The 25,817-nt window shown below is 36.1% G+C and overlaps 1 protein-coding gene across 1 annotated transcript in view; it reads left to right on the top strand.

The window, feature by feature from the left end:
• ITGA9 (integrin subunit alpha 9) overlaps nucleotides 1–25,817 on the top strand; it is an 838,607-nt gene that overhangs the window by 45,900 nt on the left and 766,890 nt on the right. The window contains exon 2 of the mRNA XM_053714443.1: nucleotides 24,892–25,019. Within this exon, the coding sequence (XP_053570418.1) occupies nucleotides 24,892–25,019 (128 nt within the window). The remainder of the gene's footprint in view (nucleotides 1–24,891; nucleotides 25,020–25,817) is intronic.

The following is a 25,817-nucleotide window of genomic DNA, read 5'->3' as shown; positions in this document are numbered from 1 at the left end:
GAAGCCGTGGACCGGACACACCGTAGGAGAAAGAAATTTATCAGGTAAACATAAATTCTGTTTTCTTTCATGATTCAGGTAGAGAATACAACTTTAAATAACATTCCAATTTACTTCTATTTTCTAATTTGCTTCATTCTTTAGATATCCTTTGTTGAAGAAATAGCAATGCACATGGGTGAGCCAATCACATGAGGCATCTGTGCATCTACCAATCAGCAGCTACTGAGCATATCTAGATATGCTTTTCAACAAAAAATCTTAAGAGAATGAAAATAATTAGATAATAGAAGTAAATTAGAAAGTTGCTTAAAATTGCATGCTCTATCTGAACCATGAAAGAAAACATTTGGGCTTCATATATAAATGCTTTAAAAAAAGTAATTTTTGTCTTTAAAATGTTACAACCTCAAATATTGAAAAACTATTTTAATATCAAGTAACTGTCAGACTGAACAAAACAATCCTGAACACAATGCCAGTAAGAAGGTGCTAGAGAACACTTGGCAGGTAATGTACAGAAATATAGGGTATATGCACCATTTGTGAAGTTAAACTGAATTAATATGGAATTGTTATCAAACACACACCTCTCTAATCCGTTAGACATTCAAGTATTAAATATCATACGTGGCTTCAGTAACTGGACAGATTTCAGAAGGCAGCTTTATAGATTTATGGATATAGGGTACTTCTGTTCATTGTCTACTACTTTTAGAAGGAAAAAATTTGTTATGACAAAGTGACTCATTTATAATATTCATAAGTAGTTATTTTAATCCAAAATGAAATTAAAATATAAGTGTGTCACAGTATTAGTATCGTTTATAAAAATGACGCAAACTTTGTAACCCGGTTAAAGCAATATTAAATGTAAGGTCACAGTGGCTCTCAAAAGCTTTTCTATTAATGCTGGAGCTTACAGTCCTGCAGTCTAACTTAATTTCTGAGTTGGTGATGACAAAGAGCAATTGTATAAAAATCCAAAAGACTTCTGTTAGCAATTGAGTTAAGTGCAGGCATTGGAAACTGTGGTTAAGTATGTAAACGTATTGATTTTCTGTTCAGAGTTACTTAATAAAAAAGCCCATTCAGTGGGAATTTGGGGATGTGTTTTATAGAAATAATTGATTTGTATTCTTTCTATTACTCAGTCGTTGAAATTGAGAAAAACTCAATAGGATTAACCCTACTCAGTGGAAGTTAAAAATGTGAAATAAGTATATATTTTATTTTAATTATGATAAAGAACAATTTATTAAATGTTTAATCATATGTGTGTGCTGCTGATTTCATTATCGTGTGCACCCTGGGATTTTTTTTCTTAGGCGACAAATTATGTGAAAAGTAAGGACATTCATTTTAATTAATTAAAATTAAAATAAAACCAAACCAATATTTGAAATGAAGAACTTTACTTAACGTTACATTCTCAACAAAAATGACATAAAATGTCAGCATTCCCTAGTTGTGATAACCAGCACACAAAATTAGTATATATTTATAACTTGAGACCCCCTACGCAGTGGCTCCCAGTTTCCTGCACAGGGCAGGTATACAGTAACTATCTGGGGCACTAAGACATTGGGCTCCATTTATTAAGCAGCGAATGTTGCTTTGAAACCCCATCGTTTCAGGTCTGTCTGAAGCGGAAGTTAAGAAGCAGCTGTCGTAAGACCCTGCTCCTTAACTTGTCCGCCACCTTTTAGGTGGTGGACTGAAACCATCCTGATCCGATACGATCGAGATGATTGACGGCCCCTGCTAGTAGCGATTGGCCGCCAGTGAGCAGGGGGGTGTCATTGCACAAGCATTTCACCAGAAATGCTTGTGCAATGTTAAATGCTGACAGCGTATGCTGTCGGCATTTAGCGAGGTCGAGCTTGACCAATAATAAATCTATCTTATTGCCTCATTGCGCTGCTGATGCTGCCGACATCACACTTAAAATTGTGCATATCAATAAAACTACAATTACCATCATGCCAGGCATTTAATTAAAGAGATACTAAACCCAATTTTTTATTTCATGATTGAGGTAGATCATGCAATTTTAAGCAACTTTCTAATTTACTCCTATTATCAATTTTTCTTCATTATCTTGCTATCTTTATTTGAAAAAGCAGTAAGGTAAGCATAAGAGTCAGCCCATTTTTGGGTAGCGCTTGATGATTTTTGATAACAGGAGTAAATTAGAAAGTTGCTTAAAATTGCCTGTTCTATCTGAATAACGTAAGAAAAAAATCTGGGTTTAGTATCCCATTAAAGAGTGATGGCAGCTGCAGCAATGGCAGTGGGTTAATTGAGTCCTGGTCTAGCGGCCAGTCAGGTACTCTCCCGGGCTTCCTGGACCCTGCAAGCCCTTGATGCCAGTAACCCCTGTCAACCCCTGATGGTAGCCCTGGGCAAGGTTGCTGATAGCTGCTGTATTACAGTGTAAAAATAACTTCAGGGATCAATGGCAGTGTTTTTGCTATAGGGTTAGTGATGTTTTATTTTATAAAAATATTCTCTTTATTGGAGTTAAGCAATGTGCTTCTTAAACAACTGCCTTAGAAAATCCCCGGCTGTATTTCTCTCACTTATAAAACACAAAATTACCACTATCACTGAGTAAGTGTTTGCAGAGGTTTCTAGAGGGAGGAGCGGTCAGTCCTGCAGTCAGAGTGGCCTTCCTGGGTCCTGAAAATGACCAGCTTCCAGCAGGGAGACTTCAGCAATCTTCTGCACCACTCTATTGGACAGGGTATGTAGCTCAGACCTGTTGGTCACAGCCTTCTCAGTGTACCAGGGTCATTAAGTGATACTAGCCCATTCATCTCAGTGACATAGCTGAAAGTTGTATCCTGGGAAGTCTGTTTTATTGAGTGACGTACAAGGGTATAAATAGGACATCATATCTCATACGAGGTGCCAGAAAACAATAAAAACTCCCTTTACTTAGACACTGAAAAATAAGTAGCCAGGAAACATAGAATTGAGACACTGTGACCAATTAGCTGCCTGGCAGTAATCCAGCCCATAATAGAAATCCCACTGCAACAGTTCCTGATTGGTTTTGTTCTAGCCATTCATAAGTAAATTTAATAACCAATCAATTGTTTGTGTTCCAGCCAATCAGATGAGTGCCTACTTTTTATAAAGTTTAACATTGAGATTGCCTGGCTGCAGATTCATGTTAATCCCCTCATGCTCTTAATACCTAAAACAACCAGGGGAGGTTGGGTGCTTGCTGGACTTGTATGTTTTATTAGTGTTGCACAATATGCATTTCATTTTTATTGTAACATACTTTATTAGCCAAAATAAGGAATAAATATACATTTTGGAAACATACAATTGTAATATTTAATATCATCTATCTATCTATCTATCTATCTATCTATCTATCTATCTATCTATCTATCTATCTATCTATCTATCTATCTATCATCTATCAATCATCTATCTCTCTATCTATCAATCATCAATCTATCTATCTATCAATAATCTATATATCTCTCTGTCTATCTCTCTATGTATCTATCTATTAATTATCTATCAATTATCTATCATCTATCTATCAATCATCTATCAATCATCTATCTATCTCTCTATCTATCGCTCGAAAATATCTCTCTCTATCTCTCTATCTATCTATCAATCAATCAATCAATCATCTATCTATCTCTCTTTCTACACATTAGTGATCTCCTGTACTACATCCTACAATCTCATTCTCACACCTTGCAAGAGCAGCAGTGCAGTCAGGGCAGAAGTGGCGCTCAGGTCTCCTGTTTGGATGGCAGATTAGATGGAGAGGCACTTGCAAGTAAAGTTCTATGTGTCCCCAGGAAACGGTGGTGCACCAGGACAATCTCCCAGTTCTGACATTCAGCTTAGTGTTGAATCGGCTGCATTAGGGTGTCTGTGCATGGCCTGAGTGATATCGAGCAGGATTTGGGATTTTCATGAAAATTGCAGGATCATTGTGCGCTATGCTGTCTATGAAACCTCTTTACTGTTAACAAATTGTTAAAAACTTGATTTTTTTTTTTATAATGAGAGGGTTTTGGTAAGTTACTAATAAAGTCTTACTTTGTTTGTTTTTTCTGGTAAAAGTAATAATTTTTCGAAAATATTTTTTTTGTTCCCCTAATCTCCAATGCAGGCAATACAGCCAATCAAAAGCTGCTGCCTGTTCGATGTAGTCCTGCTAAATAAAGTAATGAATCTTGCATGCACAGCAATATGTGCAATATAATGTAATAACTAAGAATAAAATAAAATCACAAGATTTAAAAAAAATATATTTTTACACTCATCCTGTTTTTATTAGCTCAGGGGAACAAGAATAAACAACATGACAAAAGGTCAAGTTACTAATATTGCCCCATGGCATTGCATAGACATTTAAAAATTAAGAAGGGTTTAATTCATGAAAAGTTTTAAATTTATATATAATGAAGATTTTTTTACCTATTTACCTCTGCGACAATAAGCGCAGCTCTCCCGCCCGCCATATTGTCAAAATAATTGACAGATGACGATTCATAAGATAACGAATACTTGTTTCCCCCCCCCCCCCCCCCCCCCCCCCGGGGCATTCAGCCCCTTTGCTTAAACCTCACGGCCCGGAGGGAAACAAGGATTGGCTCTTTTTCGAATCGTCATCTGTCAATCAATTTGACAAAATGGCGAACGGGAGAGCTGCACTTAACGTCGCAGCAGTAAATAGGTAATAATTCTTCAATATATATAAATTTAAAACTTTTCATGAATTAAACCCTTCTTAATTTTTAAATGTCTATGCAAATAATTCTGTCAAAACCCCACCCACCATTTTATGATGCCACCAAAGCTCTGGAATGTTCTGTTAAAGTAAATGTAAATTTTGATGCTAAAGTGCCCGGTTTTTAAAAATTCAATTATAAACAGGGGCACTTTAATTCATAAAACTTTACATTTCACTCCTGTTGTGAAAAAAGACTTACCTTTTAATCTTGACAGCCGCTCCAGCTTCCTCCGCCCGTCGCAAAGCCTTTTCCTGGGTCTAAAATGAGGAATCCGGCTTTCTCCAATCACGGCGTTGAATCAGACACTGATTCCCCCGGGGGAGAAGCCGTGATTGGAGGATTGCCACGACCGGGGGAAGCTGGAGCGGCTATCAAGTTTAAAAGGTACGTTTTTTTTTACAACGAGTGAAATGTAAATTTTGATGAATTAAAGTGCCCCTGTTTTTAATCGAATTTTTTAAAACGGGGCACTTTTGTATCAAAACTTACATTCACTTTAAGTGCTAGCTACAAAGCAGCCATCATTCTGATTCTGTTTGGTACTAGTTCACAGTCAACCAGAATTCTAGAACATTGTGGAGCTGTAGCAAAAGGTTTTTAACATAACCAAGAACTACTATAATCCAGTACACATATGTGTTAATTGAGCATTATCTGTGTTTTTGGTTAGTTTGGTTTTTCCCCCCAAAAATACTTATACTTCATATTTTATATTGTATTTTTCATTTCTTAAATGTACTATAATGAGTAACCTCAATACATGTATTATTATGATTGGATGGATGCAGGACCACTCATTTGAGAAATTGCGTCTCATGTCCTTTTATGTATTGTGGGAGACAACAGAGGTTCTAAGCTAATCTCTTCATTTGGTTTTATATTCCTGTGACTCATATGATATCTAACATAGATGCCAGTTTGATTCATATAATTTGGAGTTAGTGTGCTATTATATTGTACTTATTCATGCAAATTCTTAGACTGCACTAAATACTTTTATCAGCTCCTGCAAAATACTATTTGCATTTCGGCCACAGACATATGCTACAGACTTTGTAACAATTCACAATATTATTTCTTTGCTACCTGGTGGAGCACAACTATGGGCACACAATGTTGTTCATTCAGACAGCAACAAATTGAATTTAATTGACTCCTTTCTTACTGCCATGGATATCCATACTGGATCTCTTACTGCGTCAGGGAAGAAGGTCAGTAGAGGAATATATTGGCGAATTCAGGTGCTTATCTGCTAAAACTGAGTGGAATGAACATGCATTGCTGGACCAATTATGTGTGGGTCTCTCTTATTTCCTTAAAGATGAACTAGCTTGCTTAGAACACTCTAAGACACTTGAAGACTTCATAGCATTGGTCATCCGCATAGACCGTAGATTTCGAGAACAACACAGAGAAAGATTTCTGTCTCATAACATCCCTGAACCTCGACCAGATGTTACAGTACCTTCCATTTCTCCTATGGACTGTGAGGAGCCAAGGCAAATAGGGCTCATACACCGACATCTGTCTGATGCAAAGAAGAATAGGAGACATTCCCTTAAATGATGCCTTTACTGTGGAAAGCCTGGTCACCTGCTTGCTGATTGTCCAGCCAGAAGAAAGAGAGCTAAAGGTAAGCCAGTCATCCAACCAGTATCGTCCCACTTATCCCTGTCTTGTTACAGTGTGAGCAACAGAGTCATGAGATAAGAGCTATTGTAGACTCCGGGGCAAGTGGTTGCTTTATGGAACAGAGAGTAGTGGAGAGTCTCAAGATTCCATTACAAGGGAAGAGTCAGCCTATTTGTGTACACATGGTGGAGGGGCTATTTATTTCTGGATTTCTGACCCCTGGATCGTCTATCTGGACTGCTCTATTGCCTTGCCTTTACCATGCTGTGTTTGCTGAGCTGACTAATTACTGGTATTGACCCCTGGCTTGCTATTTGGACTGCTCTGACTGGCTTCTTGTTAAACCCTCTACTCCATCTCTGCACATCGAGTCCCTACATAACCAGAACAAGAGGTATGTTTACCTTTGACGGCATTACAATTTTGAAGGAAGGGGTTAAAAAAATACTGTCTTTTAATGGCTGATGTTTGATTTCACAGCAGAATTATTTGTCTGGTAAGGCCAGTAAAAATGTGCGTTCTTAAAAATGAAGAGACTTGCAGAGTACTGCAATATTTATTTATTTTTAAATTGAATACCAGTTAGTATTGCATTTTGCAAAAGCACTATTTAAATTATTTTTAGCTTTTATGTGCACACACATCAGGATTTTAAACAAGTTGTGCGAACAATCAATCTGAGTCAGTTCATCTATTGACCTTGTCCATTAATTTTTAAAAGTGTATTATGCCCTTACAGCACTTTTACAATAGAAATAGAGGGACAAAATGCATTTTTTGCAAGATAAATGCCAACGTGCCAGATCTTTAAGATCAGTATTGGCAGTTTATGACAAAATGTTACTTACTGAGTTAATCTGTCTATAGTTAAATGGCTAAGTACAGTGAAATGAGTAATATAACAGAGTAAAAAAAAAAAAAAAAGTCTAACATATCAGGTATTTTAAATAAGCAGGGTTCAATTATTGCAAACATATTTTTTGGATACATATAACATCTAAAGTGTATTTTTCCTGCATTGTTAACTAGGGATGGGCAAATGTTTTGCAACATTCAAAAAATGAAACAAATTTTAACATATTCGTACTTTCATTTTGAATTTCAATTGTTTGTGCAACATTCTAACATTTGTTTAATGTAATAGTATTTCTTATGCTCTCTTTAAATGTAATATACAAATTATGCAGTATTTAAAATAAAAAAAAAAATTGAATTGATATATTTGTATCTTATGTATCATTCCCTGCCACGTTAAGGGCTCGATTTATCAAGCCCCTACGGCTGCAAGTTCTCACAAGAACTTGCTCGCCGTGATTTATCAAGCAGCGGTCACCAGACCGCTGCTTCCCTAAGCTCTTCGCCACCTCTAAGGTGGCGAAATTCAATCTCCTTGGTCGAGTCCGACCGAGGAGATTGACAGCTCCTGCCCGCGCGTGATTGGCTGTGCGCGAGCAGGGGGCGGGATTGCATGAGATTTTAAGCAACTTTCTAATTTACTCCTATTATCAAATTTTCTTCATTCACTTGGTATCTTTATTTAAAAAGCAAGAATGTAGGTTTAGATGCCGGCCCATTTTTGGTGAACAACCTGGGTTGTTCTTGCTGATTAGTGGATTAATTTAACCGAACAATAAACAAGTGCTGTCCATTTTACTGAACCAAAAAAATAGATTAGATGCCTTCTTTTTCAAATAATAATAGCAGGAGAACAAAGAAAAATTGATAATAGGAGTAAATTAGAAAGTTGCTTTAAATTGCATGCTCTATCTGAATCACAAAAGAAAAAAATTAGGTTCAGTGTCCCTTTAACTATGGGACTTTTGAATAGTATTTGTTAAATACAATATTACATTAAAAATTTTGAATGTGGATATTCGATCTTATTATTTATGATTATTTGAAAACTAAAGTAACATTCAAAAACCGGAAACCATATTTGATTATCGAATTTTAATGGATTTTCATTCAATTATCCGAAATGAATGTCCACAGGACTATTTGTTCTAGCAAGCGAATTGCACTTTCACCACATTCGCCCTTCGCTACTGGTAACCCCACTGGTCCAGCTTGTCAAGCTAACAAAATTAGAGCGATTAGAGGTCCGACTCCCAAGAAGGAGTTTGGCATTCCCAGGACATAGTCTAAGCAGGCCATGGTTATTGTTGAGTAATCTTGTGGTTGTGATGGGTGCTGTTTGGTACAGAGTTTCTTGGAGAAAAAGTTTGGGCATTTCAACTTTTTGTATAGAAACTGGGACATAAATACTGGGAAAGCAGCATTAGAGAGATTAGGAAAGAGCTCACAATTTCCCACAATCCCATAAAATCTGTACGTTCTTGAACTACGTAATCTCAAGTAATGTTCCCTTTAAAATGCAACCGGGTAGTATGATGGCAGGCAAATGGGATATAGTAGTGCTCACAAATCTTGACAACAGGTCTGAGTGGGGGACCTGATAAATTTTCATACAGAAAGAGAAGCGCTCTTCCAGAAACGAGCAACAGCTCAGTAGTTTGTTCTATGGCAAGTTACCACCTAGGAGCAGCCTCTTTCAGCCCAATTGTGCTTTTCACAGAGGAGAACTTTCCTGAAATATATCAGTCTGATCCTGCCTAGTAAAGTCAGTCCAATCCCAAAATGCCAGGCAATTCTACTCTGAACAGGGAACATGACAACCCCAGACGATCATTTCGCCTTCTTTGGGCCTCGTCAGTGAGGGGCAGCCATATCCATCTAAGCACGTAATAAAAGTCATATTGGATATCACTTGACTATTAAGGAGCGGCGGTAGGTGAGTTTGTTATGTAGTTTTGTGCTATGTGTAATAATGGTTTACTTCAGGTCTCAAAAAGCATTTCATTTTACAGTTGTCTTGTGGATTTCGCTTGAGCTAAACTCTTAACTAACCACTTGTAATACGAGAGCAATGAGGACTGTAAGTTAAAATTACAGAGCCAAATTAAGATGTTCTGGTTATAATTTGTAACCATCTACTTGTATTATCAGATTGTGCTTTATTCTTAGCGCATGACAGAACGCAAGGTAACGCCCCCTGAACTATTAATTGTGAGCCACTTGCTGTCTAGCCCACAGCCGTTTGCTTTTGACTTTCCACTTCTGATTGGTCTTATTTTTTTCTAACAAAAAAGTGGTTATAAATTTTCTGTTCACACTATAAATATATTATAAAAATAACTATAGACAATGTGTTATCTAATTAAACTGTGCAAATTAGCTTTATAATATATTGCTCTATGTCCAGGTTTTTAACGGTAATACAAAAATTTAAAAAAAATGTGCAATTTTTTTAGCCAAAATCTCTGCAATGCTTATCTTTGGTTTATATGTCCATATTTCTTTTTCTTCTTCTGGGTATTTCAACCATCTAACTTGTAAGGGTTCTTTGAAGTTCTATTTCATAGGTCAGCTAAAAGCATTTGAGACCTTTGACACCGTGAATTTAAAGTAACTGGCACAAAGAATTCTTCAATTGTTCTCACAGTCGACAAATAATTATTTAATGTTACAGATCCAGAGAGTACACTGAAATCCTTACACGCAGGGAACATATTTTTAATTTGACATATATGTGTAAATGTAGTTAAAGAGAGCTATAAATTGAATTTCATATTCTAATGAGTGTGTTTCAAATTTCCTCAACATTTTTTGCATAGTGTTTGCATTTGAGAAGTTATCACATACGGCAAAAGTATTTCTAAGTGAAATTACTGTACATTTAGGGCCAAATTACGAGTGGAGTGCAAAATTGCGCTTACACGAGCGTGATATTTGCATTCCACTCGTAATACCAGCGCTTGCAAATGTGGTCATGTACGCATTTCCTGAAAGCTTTGTGCTCATGAGAGTGTGCTTCCATTGGCTCCAATGAGAGCCTCATTCTCATGCCAAAAGTAACGGTAGAGAACCTAGCGCAATAAAGGAGGTAGGTCGCACAGCGATGGGCAGCAAAGTGTAAATATATATGGATATGAATATATACAGTATATATTTATGTGTTTATAAATGTATATACACATATTAACACATAAATATATATGTATAAGCAAATACATATACTGTATATTTACTGTCATAACAGATCGCAATGTAAAGGCATATTTCAGTACCGTTTACTTTAATCCCCTTAAAACTGCGTCGTGCAGTTATGTTTTTTAAAAATAAAGATGCTAAAAAAAATGATTTTAATTAAAGGGACAGTCAAGTCCAAAAAAAAACCGTTCATGATTCAAATAGGGCATGTAATTTTAAACAACTTTCCAATTTACTTTTATCACCAATTTTGCTTTGTTCTCTTGGTATTCTTGAAAGCTAATTTTAACACAATACTAAAATCTCAGCGCTCCCTGGAATATTACTTTGCAATCAAAGTGAAATAATTAGAAAATTAAAACTTAAATGAAACGTCAAAATTTAACTTTTCTACTATTTTGTATAAAATCTCACTTAGAGTTACGTATTTCTTGTATTACATATAGATTACTCTGTTTCTAAAAATACATATATAGAGATCCTTATAACTCTATACAGTTAAAAGCTCCTTTCAAAATTGGTCTTAGACAAGTGTTATAATTGTAATACTGCAAACCTATGTAGTTAGTTACCCATAAAATGTTCTTTGATTAAATGTCCAGACCTATTGTGTTTTTTTCTTTTTGAACTGTTCAATCTTGAAAAAACGATACAGCTCCTTTGTGGTTACCCAAATCTGATCGGTTGCTGCCTGGTGTGTACTCCGGATGTCTTTGTTCCGGCAGAAATGAAACAGCTGAAATGAAATAGAAAACACACAGCGCCCACCGAATCAAGGTAGCTTTTTTACAACAATTTATTGTGCGCAAAAAATAAAAGTATACACTTACAAGATAGTAGTGTTACATGTGCCTTTAAAAAATAGTAATTGTCTTCAGCAAATGTCCGTTTTACCACTGACAGCGTGTAAGTTCAGAGTTCCGTGTTTGAATACTGCTCACACAGTCTTGCCGCCTCAGCTGTTCTCTCCTAACAGCGTATGATGTTCTCCAACGAGAGCGGCTTAGGTACTTTCTTTGTTAGTCGCTGTGGTACGGTGCTTCAGGACCTGTCAAAGGTTTGTCCTGTTTTTAACCCAACGCGTTTCTTTTGCAAGCGTGCAAACTTCATCAGGGGTATTTCGCTCCTTTGCTTGACTATCAATGTGGTCTAAATTTCAGGCTTTTAAACTCCTAAACCGGATGTTACCTGACCATAGATCTGATACCGGTACAGGTATAGGGTTCTACTGGGTCCTAATGCTCCCTTTGTTCCTTCCTGTCTTTTTACATTAAATCAAATAATTAAAAATAGTTAAAAATAGTATAAGAACAGTTAGTAAAATAATTTTTTCAAATGCATATATATATATATATACTCAAGAGCATGTTTGATATGTGTGTACCTCTGAAACAGATGCCTATATTTTAATACAAAAAAACTATTGTATATATAAAAAGAAAACCTCCAATTGATTTATCAGATTTTAAATTTAAATAATGAACTTGTTATTGCGGATACAATTGTTGCCTTCCTGATTAATCACCTGTTTCTCTAGATCTTTTGTTTTTTATTTTTTATTTTTTATTTGTTAAATAATTTTTTATAATATTTTCTAAAGTATGCACTTGTTTATTTTTCTTGAAAGATTTTTCTGTAAAGACTTTACCTTTATTATTTATGTAAAGGCTGCTAAATCCAAATCAATATTTAGACCCAATGGATGGAGACTCTTTAGCTCCGTAATCCAAAAAGTCTCCCTCCTTCTTAATTTGGTAAGGCGATTAATTCCTTCCACCTTGTGAGGTACCCAGTCAATGACTGTAATTCTTAATTCTTCAGGATTACTTGAATGAAATTCTCTAAAATAGTCCACTACACTGTGTTTGACTACTCCCTTTAAGATATTATTTTTATGTTCCCAAAATCTAGTTTTTATTTTCCTTTTAGTTCTACCCAAATAGATTTTATTACATGGACAGACTAGTTGGTACACCACATAAGTAGATTCACATGTGCACCTATACTTCATTTCATAACTGATATCCCCTTTTGCATTGAAAAAAGATTTAGACTGTAATACATGTGGGCACATGCTACAGTCTCTCTTCCTGCATTTAAACATACCCTGTTTGGGAATCATCCAATTAGAATTTGGAGTTGTTCTCTCAATTTCCTTTAATCTTGAGGGTGCTAAGAACTGTTTTAAATCCCTATTTTTTCTGAATACCAGTTTGGGCTTTTCCCCTAAGAAAGGGCATAGTATTGGATCTTGTTTTAAAATTTTCCAATTTTTATTTAGAATCTTTCAAATTTGGTCAGACCCCTCAGAATAAGTTGTTATGAATAAAGGTTCCCCTCCAAAGTTGTTTTTTTTGGTATTATTATTATTTTTTGGAATTAATAACTGTTCTCGAGGTACTAGATCAGTTTTCCTCATGGCCTCTGTCAGCCAATCTTCTTTATAGCCCTTATCCCTAAACTTCTTTGTTAGGATATTTGCTTCACTACCAAAATCAGATTGCTCAGTACAGTTTCTTTTAAGGCGTTGATATTGGCCTAACGGTACATTTTGGATCCACCTCATTAGATGGCCACTATTTGCACTAAGAAAGTTGTTCCTATCTGTTTCTTTTCTGTAGTTCTTTACACAGATTCTGTTTAAATTTCCAATATATAGGGTTAGGTCTAAGAAGTTTATACTACTTCCTGAAATCACTTTTGTAAATTTGAGATTGAATGTATTACGATTTAAATGTTCAACAAATTTCTCTGCCGCCTCAAAGTCACCTTCCCAAATGAATAACAGGTCATCTATAAACCTATAATATTTCTTTATATTATCTAGATAGGGATTATTTGTCCAAATATATTGTTCTTCATACTCCCCCATGTAGATGTTTGCATATGAGGGAGCCATGGTCGTGCCCATGGCTGTTCCCTCTAGTTGTTTATAGAACTGTTTTTCAAACAAGAAACAATTGTGTTCTAAGATAAACTGTGTTCCCTTTATAATAAAGTCAACATGTTTATCTATCATGTCTGTTCTTGCACAGTGAGAGGCTACGGCCTTGATGCCTTTTTGATGGGGCATAGAAGTGTAAAGGGCTGACACATCGCAAGAAATCCACAAGGACCCAGGAGTCCACAGGGTACCCTCAAATTTGTTTATGACATCCATAGTGTCTCTAACATAGCTTTTGATATTTTTGACCATGGGTTGTAAGTACCCATCTATGTATTTAGACAAATGGTCCGTAATGGAATCTATTCCTGAAATGATAGGTCGCCCTGGTGGATTCACTGGGTCCTTGTGGATTTTGGGCAGATGATAAAAGATGGGGGTTCTTGGATTGGGTTCAAAAATGAACCGGAATTCATCCTCAAGAGAGACTGTAGCATGTGCCCACATGTATTACAGTCTAAATCTTTTTTTCAATGCAAAAGGGGATATCAGTTATGAAATGAAGTATAGGTGCACATGTGAATCTACTTATGTGGTGTACCAACTAGTCTGTCCATGTAATAAAATCTATTTGGGTAGAACTAAAAGGAAAATAAAAACTAGATTTTGGGAACATAAAAATAATATCTTAAAGGGAGTAGTCAAACACAGTGTAGTGGACCATTTTAGAGAATTTCATTCAAGTAATCCTGAAGAATTAAGAATTACAGTCATTGACTGGGTACCTCACAAGGTGGAAGGAATTAATCGCCTTACCAAATTAAGAAGGAGGGAGACTTTTTGGATTACGGAGCTAAAGAGTCTCCATCCATTGGGTCTAAATATTGATTTGGATTTAGCAGCCTTTACATAAATAATAAAGGTAAAGTCTTTACAGAAAAATCTTTCAAGAAAAATAAACAAGTGCATACTTTAGAAAATATTATAAAAAATTATTTAACAAATAAAAAATAAAAAATAGAAAACAAAAGATCTAGAGAAACAGGTGATTAATCAGGAAGGCAACAATTGTATCCGCAATAACAAGTTCATTATTTAAATTTAAAATCTGATAAATCAATAGGAGGTTTTTTTTTTATATATACAATAGTTTTTTTGTATTAAAATATAGGCATCTGTTTCAGAGGTACACACATATCAAACATGCTCTTGAGTATATATATATATATGCATTTGAAAAAATTATTTTACTAACTGTTCTTATACTATTTTTAACTATTTTTAATTATTTGATTTAATGTAAAAAGACAGGAAGGAACAAAGGGAGCATTAGGACCCAGTAGAACCCTATACCTGTACCGGTATCAGATCTATGGTCAGGTAACATCCGGTTTAGGAGTTTAAAAGCCTGAAATTTAGACCACATTGATAGTCAAGCAAAGGAGCGAAATACCCCTGATGAAGTTTGCACGCTTGCAAAAGAAACGCGTTGGGTTAAAAACAGGACAAACCTTTGACAGGTCCTGAAGCACCGTACCACAGCGACTAACAAAGAAAGAGTACCTAAGCCGCTCTCGTTGGAGAACATCATACGCTGTTAGGAGAGAACAGCTGAGGCGGCAAGACTGTGAGCAGTATTCAAACACGGAACTCTGAACTTACACGCTGTCAGTGGTAAAACGGACATTTGCTGAAGACAATTACTATTTTTTAAAGGCACATGTAACACTACTATCTTGTAAGTGTATACTTTTATTTTTTGCGCACAATAAATTGTTGTAAAAAAGCTACCTTGATTCGGTTGGCGCTGTGTGTTTTCTATTTCATTTCAATTCTTGAAAGCTAAACCTAGGAGGTTCATATGCAAATTTCTTAGACTTTGAAGGCCTCCTCTAATCTAAATGCATTTTGACAGTTTTTCACCACTAGAGGGAATAAGTCCATGTGTTTCATATAGATAACATTGAGCTCATGCACGTGAATTTACCGTGGAGTGAGCACTGATTGGCTAAAATGCAAGTCTGTCAAAAGAACTGAAATAAGGGGGCAGTCAACAGAGACTTAGATACAAGGTAATTACAGAGGTAAAACGTATACTATTATAACTATGTTGGTTATGCAAAACTGGGGAATGGGTAAGTAAGGGATTATCTATCATTTAAAACAGCAAAAATTCTGGTGATGACTGTCCCTTTAAACAACAGTACACTTTATTTTGGGGCAAATTTGGGGATATTTTTTCATTAACCAGAGATCTAATCTTTGGTTAATGAATCGAGTGCAAAGTGCTACTGCGAGCTTGCAGTAGCATTAACCAGCCACTTGTAATGGCTGGTTATTTAACATGCACTTGTAAACGGGTGAATTTGCCCCCTTAAGGCGCATGTTAAATTAGCTCTCCACTTGTAATCTAGCCCATAATTAGAAATGTTTAAAAGGTAATGTTTACTGTCTCTTTAATGGGACTTAAAGCTGCAATAAGAAAATCCTCAACAAGTTACATCATTTTCTTATTGCAGTATGTTTGCCTACACTTATATGTTTAAACCCCCCCCACCCACAAAAAAGGTTAAACACATAGTTAAAGTAATCTCTGGAGCACTAATGCACTGCTGAACCTATGCTCAATCTGGTTGGTGATTGGTGCCTTTTTTATATACTGATCCGGACTGGCTCAGCATTATGTTCAGATCCAGAACAGTAGTGCATTGCCAGTCTGAGACTGACCCTTTCATTTCTGCAATTTGTTAACATTAAAGTTTTTTTTTTTTACATTCTATATTATATTTAAAATTGCAGTTATTTAAGTTTGTAGTTGTGTTTTGTATGAAAAGCCTTGCTGTAAAAGATAAAAAAAAAATTATAAGGCACAGCTGCACCACTTCACAGAGTAGATCTATTGAACTTAAAGGGACAGTAAAATCAAAACTAAACTTTCATGATTGAGCATACAATTTTCCATTTTACTTCTATGATCAAATTGGCTTTGTTCTTTTGGTATCCTTTTTTGAAGAGTAAACCTAGGTAGGCTGATAAGAGCTTAGGAGCGTGCACGTGTCTTTAGCAGTCTATGGCAGCAGTATTTGCAACTATCAACTACAAAAAGAAAACAACAACAAGGGCACCTCCTTGTGCAGCACCGTTAATGTTAAAGGGACATAAAACCCAACATTTTTATTTCATGATTCAGATAGAACACACAATTTTGAACAACTTTCCAATTTACTTCTATTATCAAATCTTTTTGTTTTCTTGTTATCCTTTGTTTAAAAGCAGGAATGTAAGCTCAGGAGTGTGCACGTGTCTGCAGTACTATATGGCAGCAGGTTTAGAACAATGTTATACATTAGCAAGAGCACTAGATGGCAGCACTATTTCCCGTCATGTAGTGCGCCATACATGTGCACGCTACCTATCTAGATATCTCTTCAACAAAGAATAACGTGAGAATGAAGCAAATTTGATAATAGACGTAAATTGGAAACTTTGTTAAAATAGTTTTCTTTATCTAAATCATGAAAGAAAAATAATTGTGTTTCAAGTCCCTTTAACCCCTTAACGACCGAGGACGTGCAGGGTACGTCCTCAAAAAAAAGGCAGTTAACGCCTGAGGACGTACCCTGCACGTCCTCGGTGTGGAAAGCAGCTGGAAGCGATCCTGCTCGCTTCCAGCTGCTTTCCGGTTATTGCAGTGATGCCTCGATATGGAGGCATCCTGCAATAACCTTAAATGGCCATCCGGTGCAGAGAGAGCCACTCTGTGGCCCTCTCTGCACCGGACATCGATGGCCGGTATCGTTGGTGGGTGGGAGCGGACTTGGGAGGCGGGTGGGCGGCCATCGATGCGCCGTGTAATGTGCAGGGGGGCGGGGGCGGGAGCGACGGGGGCGCGCATGTGAGCGCGCGCGTGCACGGGGGCGGCGGGCGGGCGCGTGCACGGGGCGGGAGCGGGAGGGAACCGCTGCACTACAGAAAAACAAATCTGAAAATAGCTATAATAAACAAGACAAGAATAATGTTTCTAAGTGATCTGCAACTGGTGGGAGGTTGGGGGGGGACAGCTACACTACAGAAAAGGGGATTTTAAAAAAAAAAAGATTTATTTTTTTACTAAACTGGGTACTGGCAGACAGCTGCCAGTACCCAAGATGGCGCCCGCTAAGCCAGAGGGGGAGGGTTAGAGAGCTGTTTGGTGTGGGATCAGTGAGGTTGGGGGCTAAGGGGGATACTACAAAGCAGCATATGTAAATATGCTTAAAAAAAAAACAAAAAAAAAAACAAATATACCTTTTATTTTAGTACTGGCAGAGTTTCTGCCAGTACTTAAGATGGCGGGGACAATTGTGAGGTGGGGGAGGGAAGTGAGCTGTTTGGGAGGGATCAGGGGGTCTGATGTTTCAGGTGGGAGGCTGAGCTCTACACTAAAGCTAAAATTAACCCTGCAAGCTCCCTACAAGCTACATAATTAACCCCTTCACTGCTAGCCATAATACACGTGTGATGCGCATCGGCATTTAGTGGCCTTCTAATTAACAAAAAGCAACGCCAAAGCCATATATGTCTGCTATTTCTGAACAAAGGGGATCCCAGAGAAGCATTTACAACCATTTGTGCCATAATTGCACAAGCTGTTTGTAAATGATTTCAGTGAGAAACCTAAAATTGTGAAAAATTTAACGTTTTTTTTAATTTGATCGCATCCGGCTAAAATTAACCCTAGAAGCTCCCTACATGCTCCCTAATTAACCCCTTCACTGCTGGGCATAATACACGTGTGGTGCGCAGTGGCATTTAGCGCCCTTCTAATTACCAAAAAGCAACAACAAAAGCCATACATGTCTGCTATTTCTGAACAAAGGGGATCCCAGAGAAGAATTTACAACCATTTATGCCATAATTGCACAAGTTGTTTGTAAATAATTTCAGTGAGAAACCTAAAGTTTGTGAACAAAATTGTGAAAAAGTGAACAATTTTTTTTATTTGATTGCATTTGGCAGTGAAATGGTGGCATGAAATATACCAAAATGGGCCTAGATCAATACTTTGGGGTGTCTTCTAAAAAAAAATATATACATGTCAAGGGATATTCAGGGATTCCCGAAAGATATTAGTGTTCCAATGTAACTAGCGCTAATTTTGAAAAAAAGGGGTTTGGAAATAGCAAAGTGCTACTTGTACTTATGGCCCTATAACTTGCAAAAAAAGCAAAGAACATGTAAACATTGGGTATTTCTTAACTCAGGACAAAATTTAGAAACTATTTAGCATGGGTGTTTTTTGGTGGTTGTAGATGTGTAACAGATTTTGGGGGTCAAAGTTAGAAAAAGTGGGTTTTTTCCATTTTTTCCTCATATTATATAATTTTTTTTATAGTTAATTATAAGATATGATGAAAATAATGGTATCTTTAGAAAGTCCACTTAATGGCGAGAAAAACGGTATATAATATGTGTGGGTACAGTAAATGAGTAAGAGGAGAATTACAGCTAAACACAAACACTGCAGAAATGTAAAAATAGCCTTGGTCCCAAACGGACAGAAAATGGAAAAATGCTGCGGTCATTAAGGGGTTAATGGATATCAGTACCAGTATACTCATTATACTATAGTGTGGAAAAAGTAGCACGCCCAATGTTGACGACAGCAATTTTAGATCTGGAGGAAGGAGTGAATTTGGTTAGCAGCCCACGGAGGATCAACTGGACGTCTGCGAACGCTCTAGTCTGTGCTACTAGCAACATGTTGAGTGCGTTACTTTTGTGACTATACTTAGTACGCTAGTATTGATAACTGTGTTAATGTTAGCGAATTATAGTGTGCAGAGTGACCACTGTTTTCTACAAGGAGAAGAGCCCCCCCTTTTAGCGTTGTAAACTGAATATTGTGGACTGGTGAGACTATTGTTTGGGACAGTGCACAGTCCGTTCTTTTTTTTTTCTTTTTCTTTTCTTTATTTTTTTCCTTTACAGAATCTTCAAACCCTTTTTATATTATTTGCAACGATGTATAAACATTGTTGCAAACACTGCTGCTAGATGGATAAAGACACGTGCACGCTCCTGAGCTTGCATAGGATTACTCTTTAACAAAGGATACAAAATGAACTAAACAAAATTGATAATAGATGTAAATTGGAAAAATGTTTAAAATGTTATTTAAGTTTAATTTTGACTTCATTGTCCCTTTTTAAGAGGTTTTCCTGCTTGCAAGCATTGTCTTCTTCTCTGGTCTCATTCAGCCCTTCAACTTATCTCTCATACATCCCGCTTCCTGCAGGGATTGTCATTGATCGGGAGTTCTGTACCACTACCCACCCTCAGCTGTTGATTGTTGCTGTTTTAAGTGACAGTATAAGCCCCGTTTATGATCTACCCAAACATGACTATGGCCTGTCTATACACCCATCGCCTTTTATTTTAACCCCCTGCTTCAATGATTTTCGTGTGACCCTCAACACTTCCGAGGAGAGAACTACATCAGTATTTTTTCCACACTTCCCATTAAGCAGACACGCATGTATATCTGTACCAAATTGTGTGGCATGTACCATACCTCCCAACATTGCCCAGATGTTTTACAGGCCTTGGAGTTGAGGGAGACATATGAGAGGTGGCGCATGCGTGTTTTGAGGGTGGGATCATGAGGGATGTCATTGGTTGGTTTGCAAATGTAATGGGTGGGGTTTGGCAGAGTTTGGGGAAGATCTGTTTTTTCTCTGGAAACCTGGACATTTGCACCTGAGGGGATAGTAGAGGGAGGGTTGTTAGCCCACAACTACGGTTGCCTTCAATCCAGTCCAGATCAATACCAATAATAATAAATAAGTAAAGACAATGGGGCCTATTTATCATATGTCTGTCGGAGCTGATCCGACAGTGCGGATCAGGTCTGACAGAAATTGCTGAATGCGGAGAGCAATACGCTCTCCGTATTCAGCATTGCACCAGCAGCTCTTGTGAGCTGCTGGTGCAACGCCGCCCCCTGTAGACTCGCGGCCAATTGGCCGCCAGCAGGGGGTGTCAATAAACCCGATCGTACTCGATCGGGTTGAATTGTGGCGATTCCTGTCCACTTCATCAGAGCAGGCGGTCAGGGTTATGGAGCAGCGGTCTTTAGACCGCTGCTCCATAACTTGTGTTTATGGCGAGTCTGAAGACTCGCCAGAAACACGGGCCCACAAGCTCCTTACGGAGCTTGATAAATGGGCCCCAATGTCCTATCATGCTGAAACATTTCTGTGTGTGTTGGAATACAATTATAGAGAACTAGTCCTAGCAGCTTCTCAGTTATTCTGTGCAAGTATGTATGCAAATTTATGCTAATGATCAAGTCCACTATTATTTCCCCCCAAAAAGGTGACAACCTTTGACCTTCCTGTATAATGACAGTTTGGAGCACTGATATACAATTAATTTAACTCATGATAGCTATTTTCATATAAAACTGTTTTAACTTAAAAATGTGATTAGTATTTAATTTTGAGCTGTGCTCTCCAGCAGTGTGGTTTGTCATTCAATTATTGCTTTTTATGTGTTTATTGTGCTTATAAATATTGCATAGGTCAAGTGATTATTAAAATGTCATAGCAAATCACTAAATTGTTGTTTTAAAAAAAAAAGTTAGTTTTACTTTACACCTGTTACATATTACTTCTTATACAAAAAATGTGTGCAATAATGAAAGTGCTCTTTTGTCATTTATATCTTCTTATTTAAAATTCCCCTAGATTTACTATACAGCAAAAACATACTCTTTGAGGTAGCCACAAACTACAATTTATAATAATTTACATTCATTTTGTAATATTTTATATGTAATATTTTAATAATGCGCCTTAAGAATACTACGTTTTCAAGTGCTCCATCCCGACCGTGTACTTTTTATTATTAAATATTTCTATATATATCTGATACTGTTCATGTAAAATAAATATCTATACCTATATATCTATAGGAATAGATATGCTGGTATATAGGTATACATACATATACATAAAAATATGTATTTAAGAATAAAAATAACATCCTGAAAATGAAGACCATGGGATTGTGAAATATGTACAGTAAATATACAGTAAAACACATATAAACATATGTAGACATATATAAGTGCATTGGAATCCTTTGCAGTCAAGTAGCTGAAAACATGTAAAAGCATATTTATGCAATATTCATATTTAATAAAGTGTTTAACTATGTATTTACTGTAAATATTTCACATTCCAATGTTCTTCACATAGGGGAATATGTATTATAAATAGATATTCCTATGTATAGAGATAGAGATATATATTTTGCCAAAAAATCACCAGCTATATATATGGAAATATATATTTATGAATAAATAGAACATATTCTTCTATGTGAAGAACATTGGAATGTGAAATATTCATATTTCATGTCGGGTTAGCACACTAAAGAAAAAGCATTCAGGTTTGCGCAACTTGTTGGGTCTAGGTACAATACATTAATGCAATCGCAATATTGTAACTTCAGATTTTTGTGCACGTCCAGTTAGCGTGCGAGCAAAAACGTTTTGCTTTCACATTGGCGGGTATCCGCCGCATGCAAAAGGCCGAAGTCAAGCGCAGTTAGCGCAGGAGCGATAAATAGCGCTCTACTCGTAATCTAGCCATTGGTATGTTATTTAATTATTTTTTCCCTTTTCTTTCTACTTTCTAATGGTGTAGGCACAATTGCTAACAGATGGATGGACTGGTACTGAACAGTTTACTACATAGCAGGGTGCTAATACAACTAGGCAAAAAGCTAGTGACATTTTTAAAGCATTTATGTAGGAAAATAAATACAATTTTGGCTACAGAAACAAAGTTGATATAAACAATTTATTTCTCCAAGGGACAATAAAGTCAAAATTAAGCTTTCATGATTCAGAAGAAGAATGCGATTTTATCCAATTAAAAAACTATCCAATTTTCTGCTATATAATTTGCTTCGTACTGTAGATATCCTTTGTTAAACAGCTATGCATTACTGGGAGCTTGCTGGTCAATGGTGGCTGAACATATATGTCTATGCAATCACCAACTAGCTACTAGTAGTGAATTGCTTTTCAACAAAGGATACCACCAAACAAAGAAAGTCAATTTGATAATATAAATAAATTGAAAAGTCTCTTTAAAGTGTGTTCTCTATCCGATTCATGAAATTTTAATTTGTATGTTCTTTTAATATATTAAATATACATGACATTGTTTTCTATTTTTACAGCTCATCACAATTATTCACTTATTACGTAAACATCATAGTATTAACACAACTTGTTTTATTCAGCCAAACCTTTGATAGTTTATATATGCTCCTTGATCTAGTATATAGATCTTGTTGCTTTTGTCATATGTACATAAACAAGTCATTGTATAGCACATTTTTCCTGGAAAACCTTATTAAAGGGACAGTATACACCAATTTTCATATAACTGCATGTAATAGACACTACTATAAAGAATAATATATGGACAGATACTGATATAAAAATCCAGTATAAAACTTACTTAGAAGCTCCCAGTTTAGCACTGTTCATAAGGTTATCAGGAACACCCAGGAAAGTGGCTAAATACCAGACACTCCCCCCCCCCCCCCTCCTTCCTCTGCATATGAAAAGACTCTACACAAACAGGAGCAAGGTGGAGGAGGAATACATCAGTATTTTCCTAAAACTTTGGTGCTTGGTTAGGAGCAATGTTATTTAAAAATAAGCAAAACTATACATTTACAAAAAAAAAAACCCCAAAAAAACAACCTGTATGGGCTATATAAATGGATTATCTACAAAACATTTATGCAAAAGAAAAATCTAGTGTATAATGTCCCTTTAAAGGGACATGAAACCTATCATTTTTCTTTTATGATTCAGATAGAGTATAGACTTTAAAATAACTTTCCAATTTAATTCTATTATCTAATTTGCTTCATTCTCTTCATATCATTTGTTGAAAAGCATATATAGATAGGCTCAATAGCTGCTGATTGGTGGCTGCACATAGATGCCTCTTCTGATTGGCTCACTCATGTGCATTGCTATTTCTTCAACAAAGGATATCTAAAGAATGAAGCACATTAAATAATAGAAGTAAATTGAAATGTAAGATGGTTTTTGATAGGTGTTTGTGCAGCAAGAAGAAATCTGTCTTGTGCGGAGGTCTAACAATACAATATGTTGTTTGTCTTGTTTGTCTTCTATCCTTGTTATACTTTAAAGGGATATGAAACCCACATTTTTTCTTTATACTAGGATCCAGATAGAGCATGCAATTTTAAGCAACTTTTTAATGATCTCCTATAATCATGTTTTCTTTGTTCTTTGGTATCTTTATTTGAAAAGCAGCAATGTAAGCTTAGGAGCCGGACCATTTTTGGTTCAGCACCTGGGTACCGCTTGCTGATGGCTAAATGTAGCCACCAATCCCTTTAAAGCTGACTAGAGTAGCAATGGCTGAATCTGTGTTTTAAAATAGATATTTGGAGGTCAAAATATGAGGCATTGCAAAAGCTCATTTGCATTCACTTACCCAGGATCACCTGTGGGGGAAACAAATGTGCAGATGTTCTATACAGTGGTCTATTGTGTATCTGTATCACTATACTCACAGTGGAGTTTTTTTCTTATATTTTTCCTCACCATAACTTATTTTGAGACTGTTTTTGTCATATGTAGAAACATATTTTTCTCCCTTTAGTTAAGACCCCTTATTTACAAAAGATGTTAACTATTATGACTCTGTTCTCATTGACCCATAACATCAGTCCCCTAAGATGACAGTTTAATGGGTCATGTGGACCAGTATGTACAGGCCAGATGTCAAATGCAGAGCTTCATAATTGTTTCATAATGCATTTCAGAATTGAGTTACAAATTGAAGACATGTAAAGATAGTTTAAAAACAGTAAAGCTTTCAAAAATTAGAGATTTAATTAAATGAACAGAGGTTGTCTGTTTCCGCATATTCGTATCTTGTAGAAGCACAGCAGAAATATAACTTCGACCTTCAATATTTACATTTTATGATCGTTTTATTTAATTTTTCAAGCTATTTTGGAGATTGCTCTGTAGTTGTATTACACGTTTGTCTTTCTTTTTCCTTTTTGTTTCCTAAAATTTGGAAAAAACAAAACCTAAAATATAGATAATCAAACGTGAAGGTAGCCTTTAGTTGAACATTACGTGTGTTGTCTGTTAATTGCCCGTTTTTAGTTGTATCTTAGTGAATGGACTTTAGGCTTTCAGAGAACAAATCTGGCGCCATAATATGACATCAAAACAATAAAAGTGGATTGGTAAATGTATATTCAGAAATATTAATGGTTAGTTTTTCAATGCGTTGGTTTTAGTTGTGCCGTGAAATAGGGTGATTAAATATTGAATTTTAAAACGCATGCCAAATTGGTTAACAGATGGCAGTCTGCCAACAGGCGTTATTAGCTACTCAAGCTTTATAGGCCTTACCAGCATTGTTAGCGTCACAGGCCTCAACAGCCCCTCTAGTTTCAGCTTGATCTTAATTTTATCTTAATTTCTTATTTTTTTAGGATACTGGTTGGAGCTCCAAAGGCAGACTCAATATTTAACTCAACGATAAAGTCACCAGGAGCAATTTTTAAATGCCGGGTCCACAGCAACCCCTTTAAAAGATGCACTGAGCTGGATATTGGACGGGGTAAGTGGCCAACAAAACATTTCCAGCTGAAAGTTTTAAAATATTATCATTATTAATGTGATCTCTGCGTCTCTATGCTATGCTATGTTTTTACTATTTGCTTGATTCCTGTGATCTTTTTGTTGACTAAACTGCTTGTATTTTCGATGACTAAAATTACATCTCTTTTTATTGACTAAAACTGAGTGACGTATTTAGGTTTTGTGCTGCCCTAGGCAATAATATTTTCTGGTCAGGGTGTAACGTGATTTTTTTTCATGGCATTTTCAAAGTAAATGTTCGCCAAGGCTTGCGTTTTATTGTTTTGAATTGGCACATGTGTACACAGTATACATGTGAGCATTAATAATATATAAATATATAGTGCCTACCACTAATATTGGCACCGTTGGTAAATATGAGCAAAGAATGCTGTGAAAAATTGCCTTTATCGTTTAATCTTTTGATGTTTGGTTAAAAAATACACAAAAAAAACTCTGCTTTCGTGGATATGAAACACAACACAGGTTTATCCAAAAAAAAAAAAAAATCTTTATATGTTAAATATGTGTGTCCCAATTATTGGCACCCCTATGAATTCATATGAGAAAAATATATTTGAAATATATTCCCATTGATATTTTACATTTTTTAGTACACCTGGTAGTAACAGGAAATTGTTCAATCATGACTTCCTGTTTCACAGGGGTATAAATATGAGGTAACACATAGGCCAAATACCTGTATGATCTTTAGAGTAGAATGCATCTTAAATAGAAATTATCTCTAGATAGATTGTTCCAAAGCATTTTATTAAAA

The sequence above is a fragment of the Bombina bombina genome, chromosome 5 (genome assembly GCF_027579735.1).
Source record: "Bombina bombina isolate aBomBom1 chromosome 5, aBomBom1.pri, whole genome shotgun sequence".
NCBI lineage: Eukaryota > Metazoa > Chordata > Amphibia > Anura > Bombinatoridae > Bombina > Bombina bombina.
The sequence above is the reverse complement of the archived record's forward strand: the minus strand, read 5'-3'. Positions and strand labels throughout refer to the sequence as shown.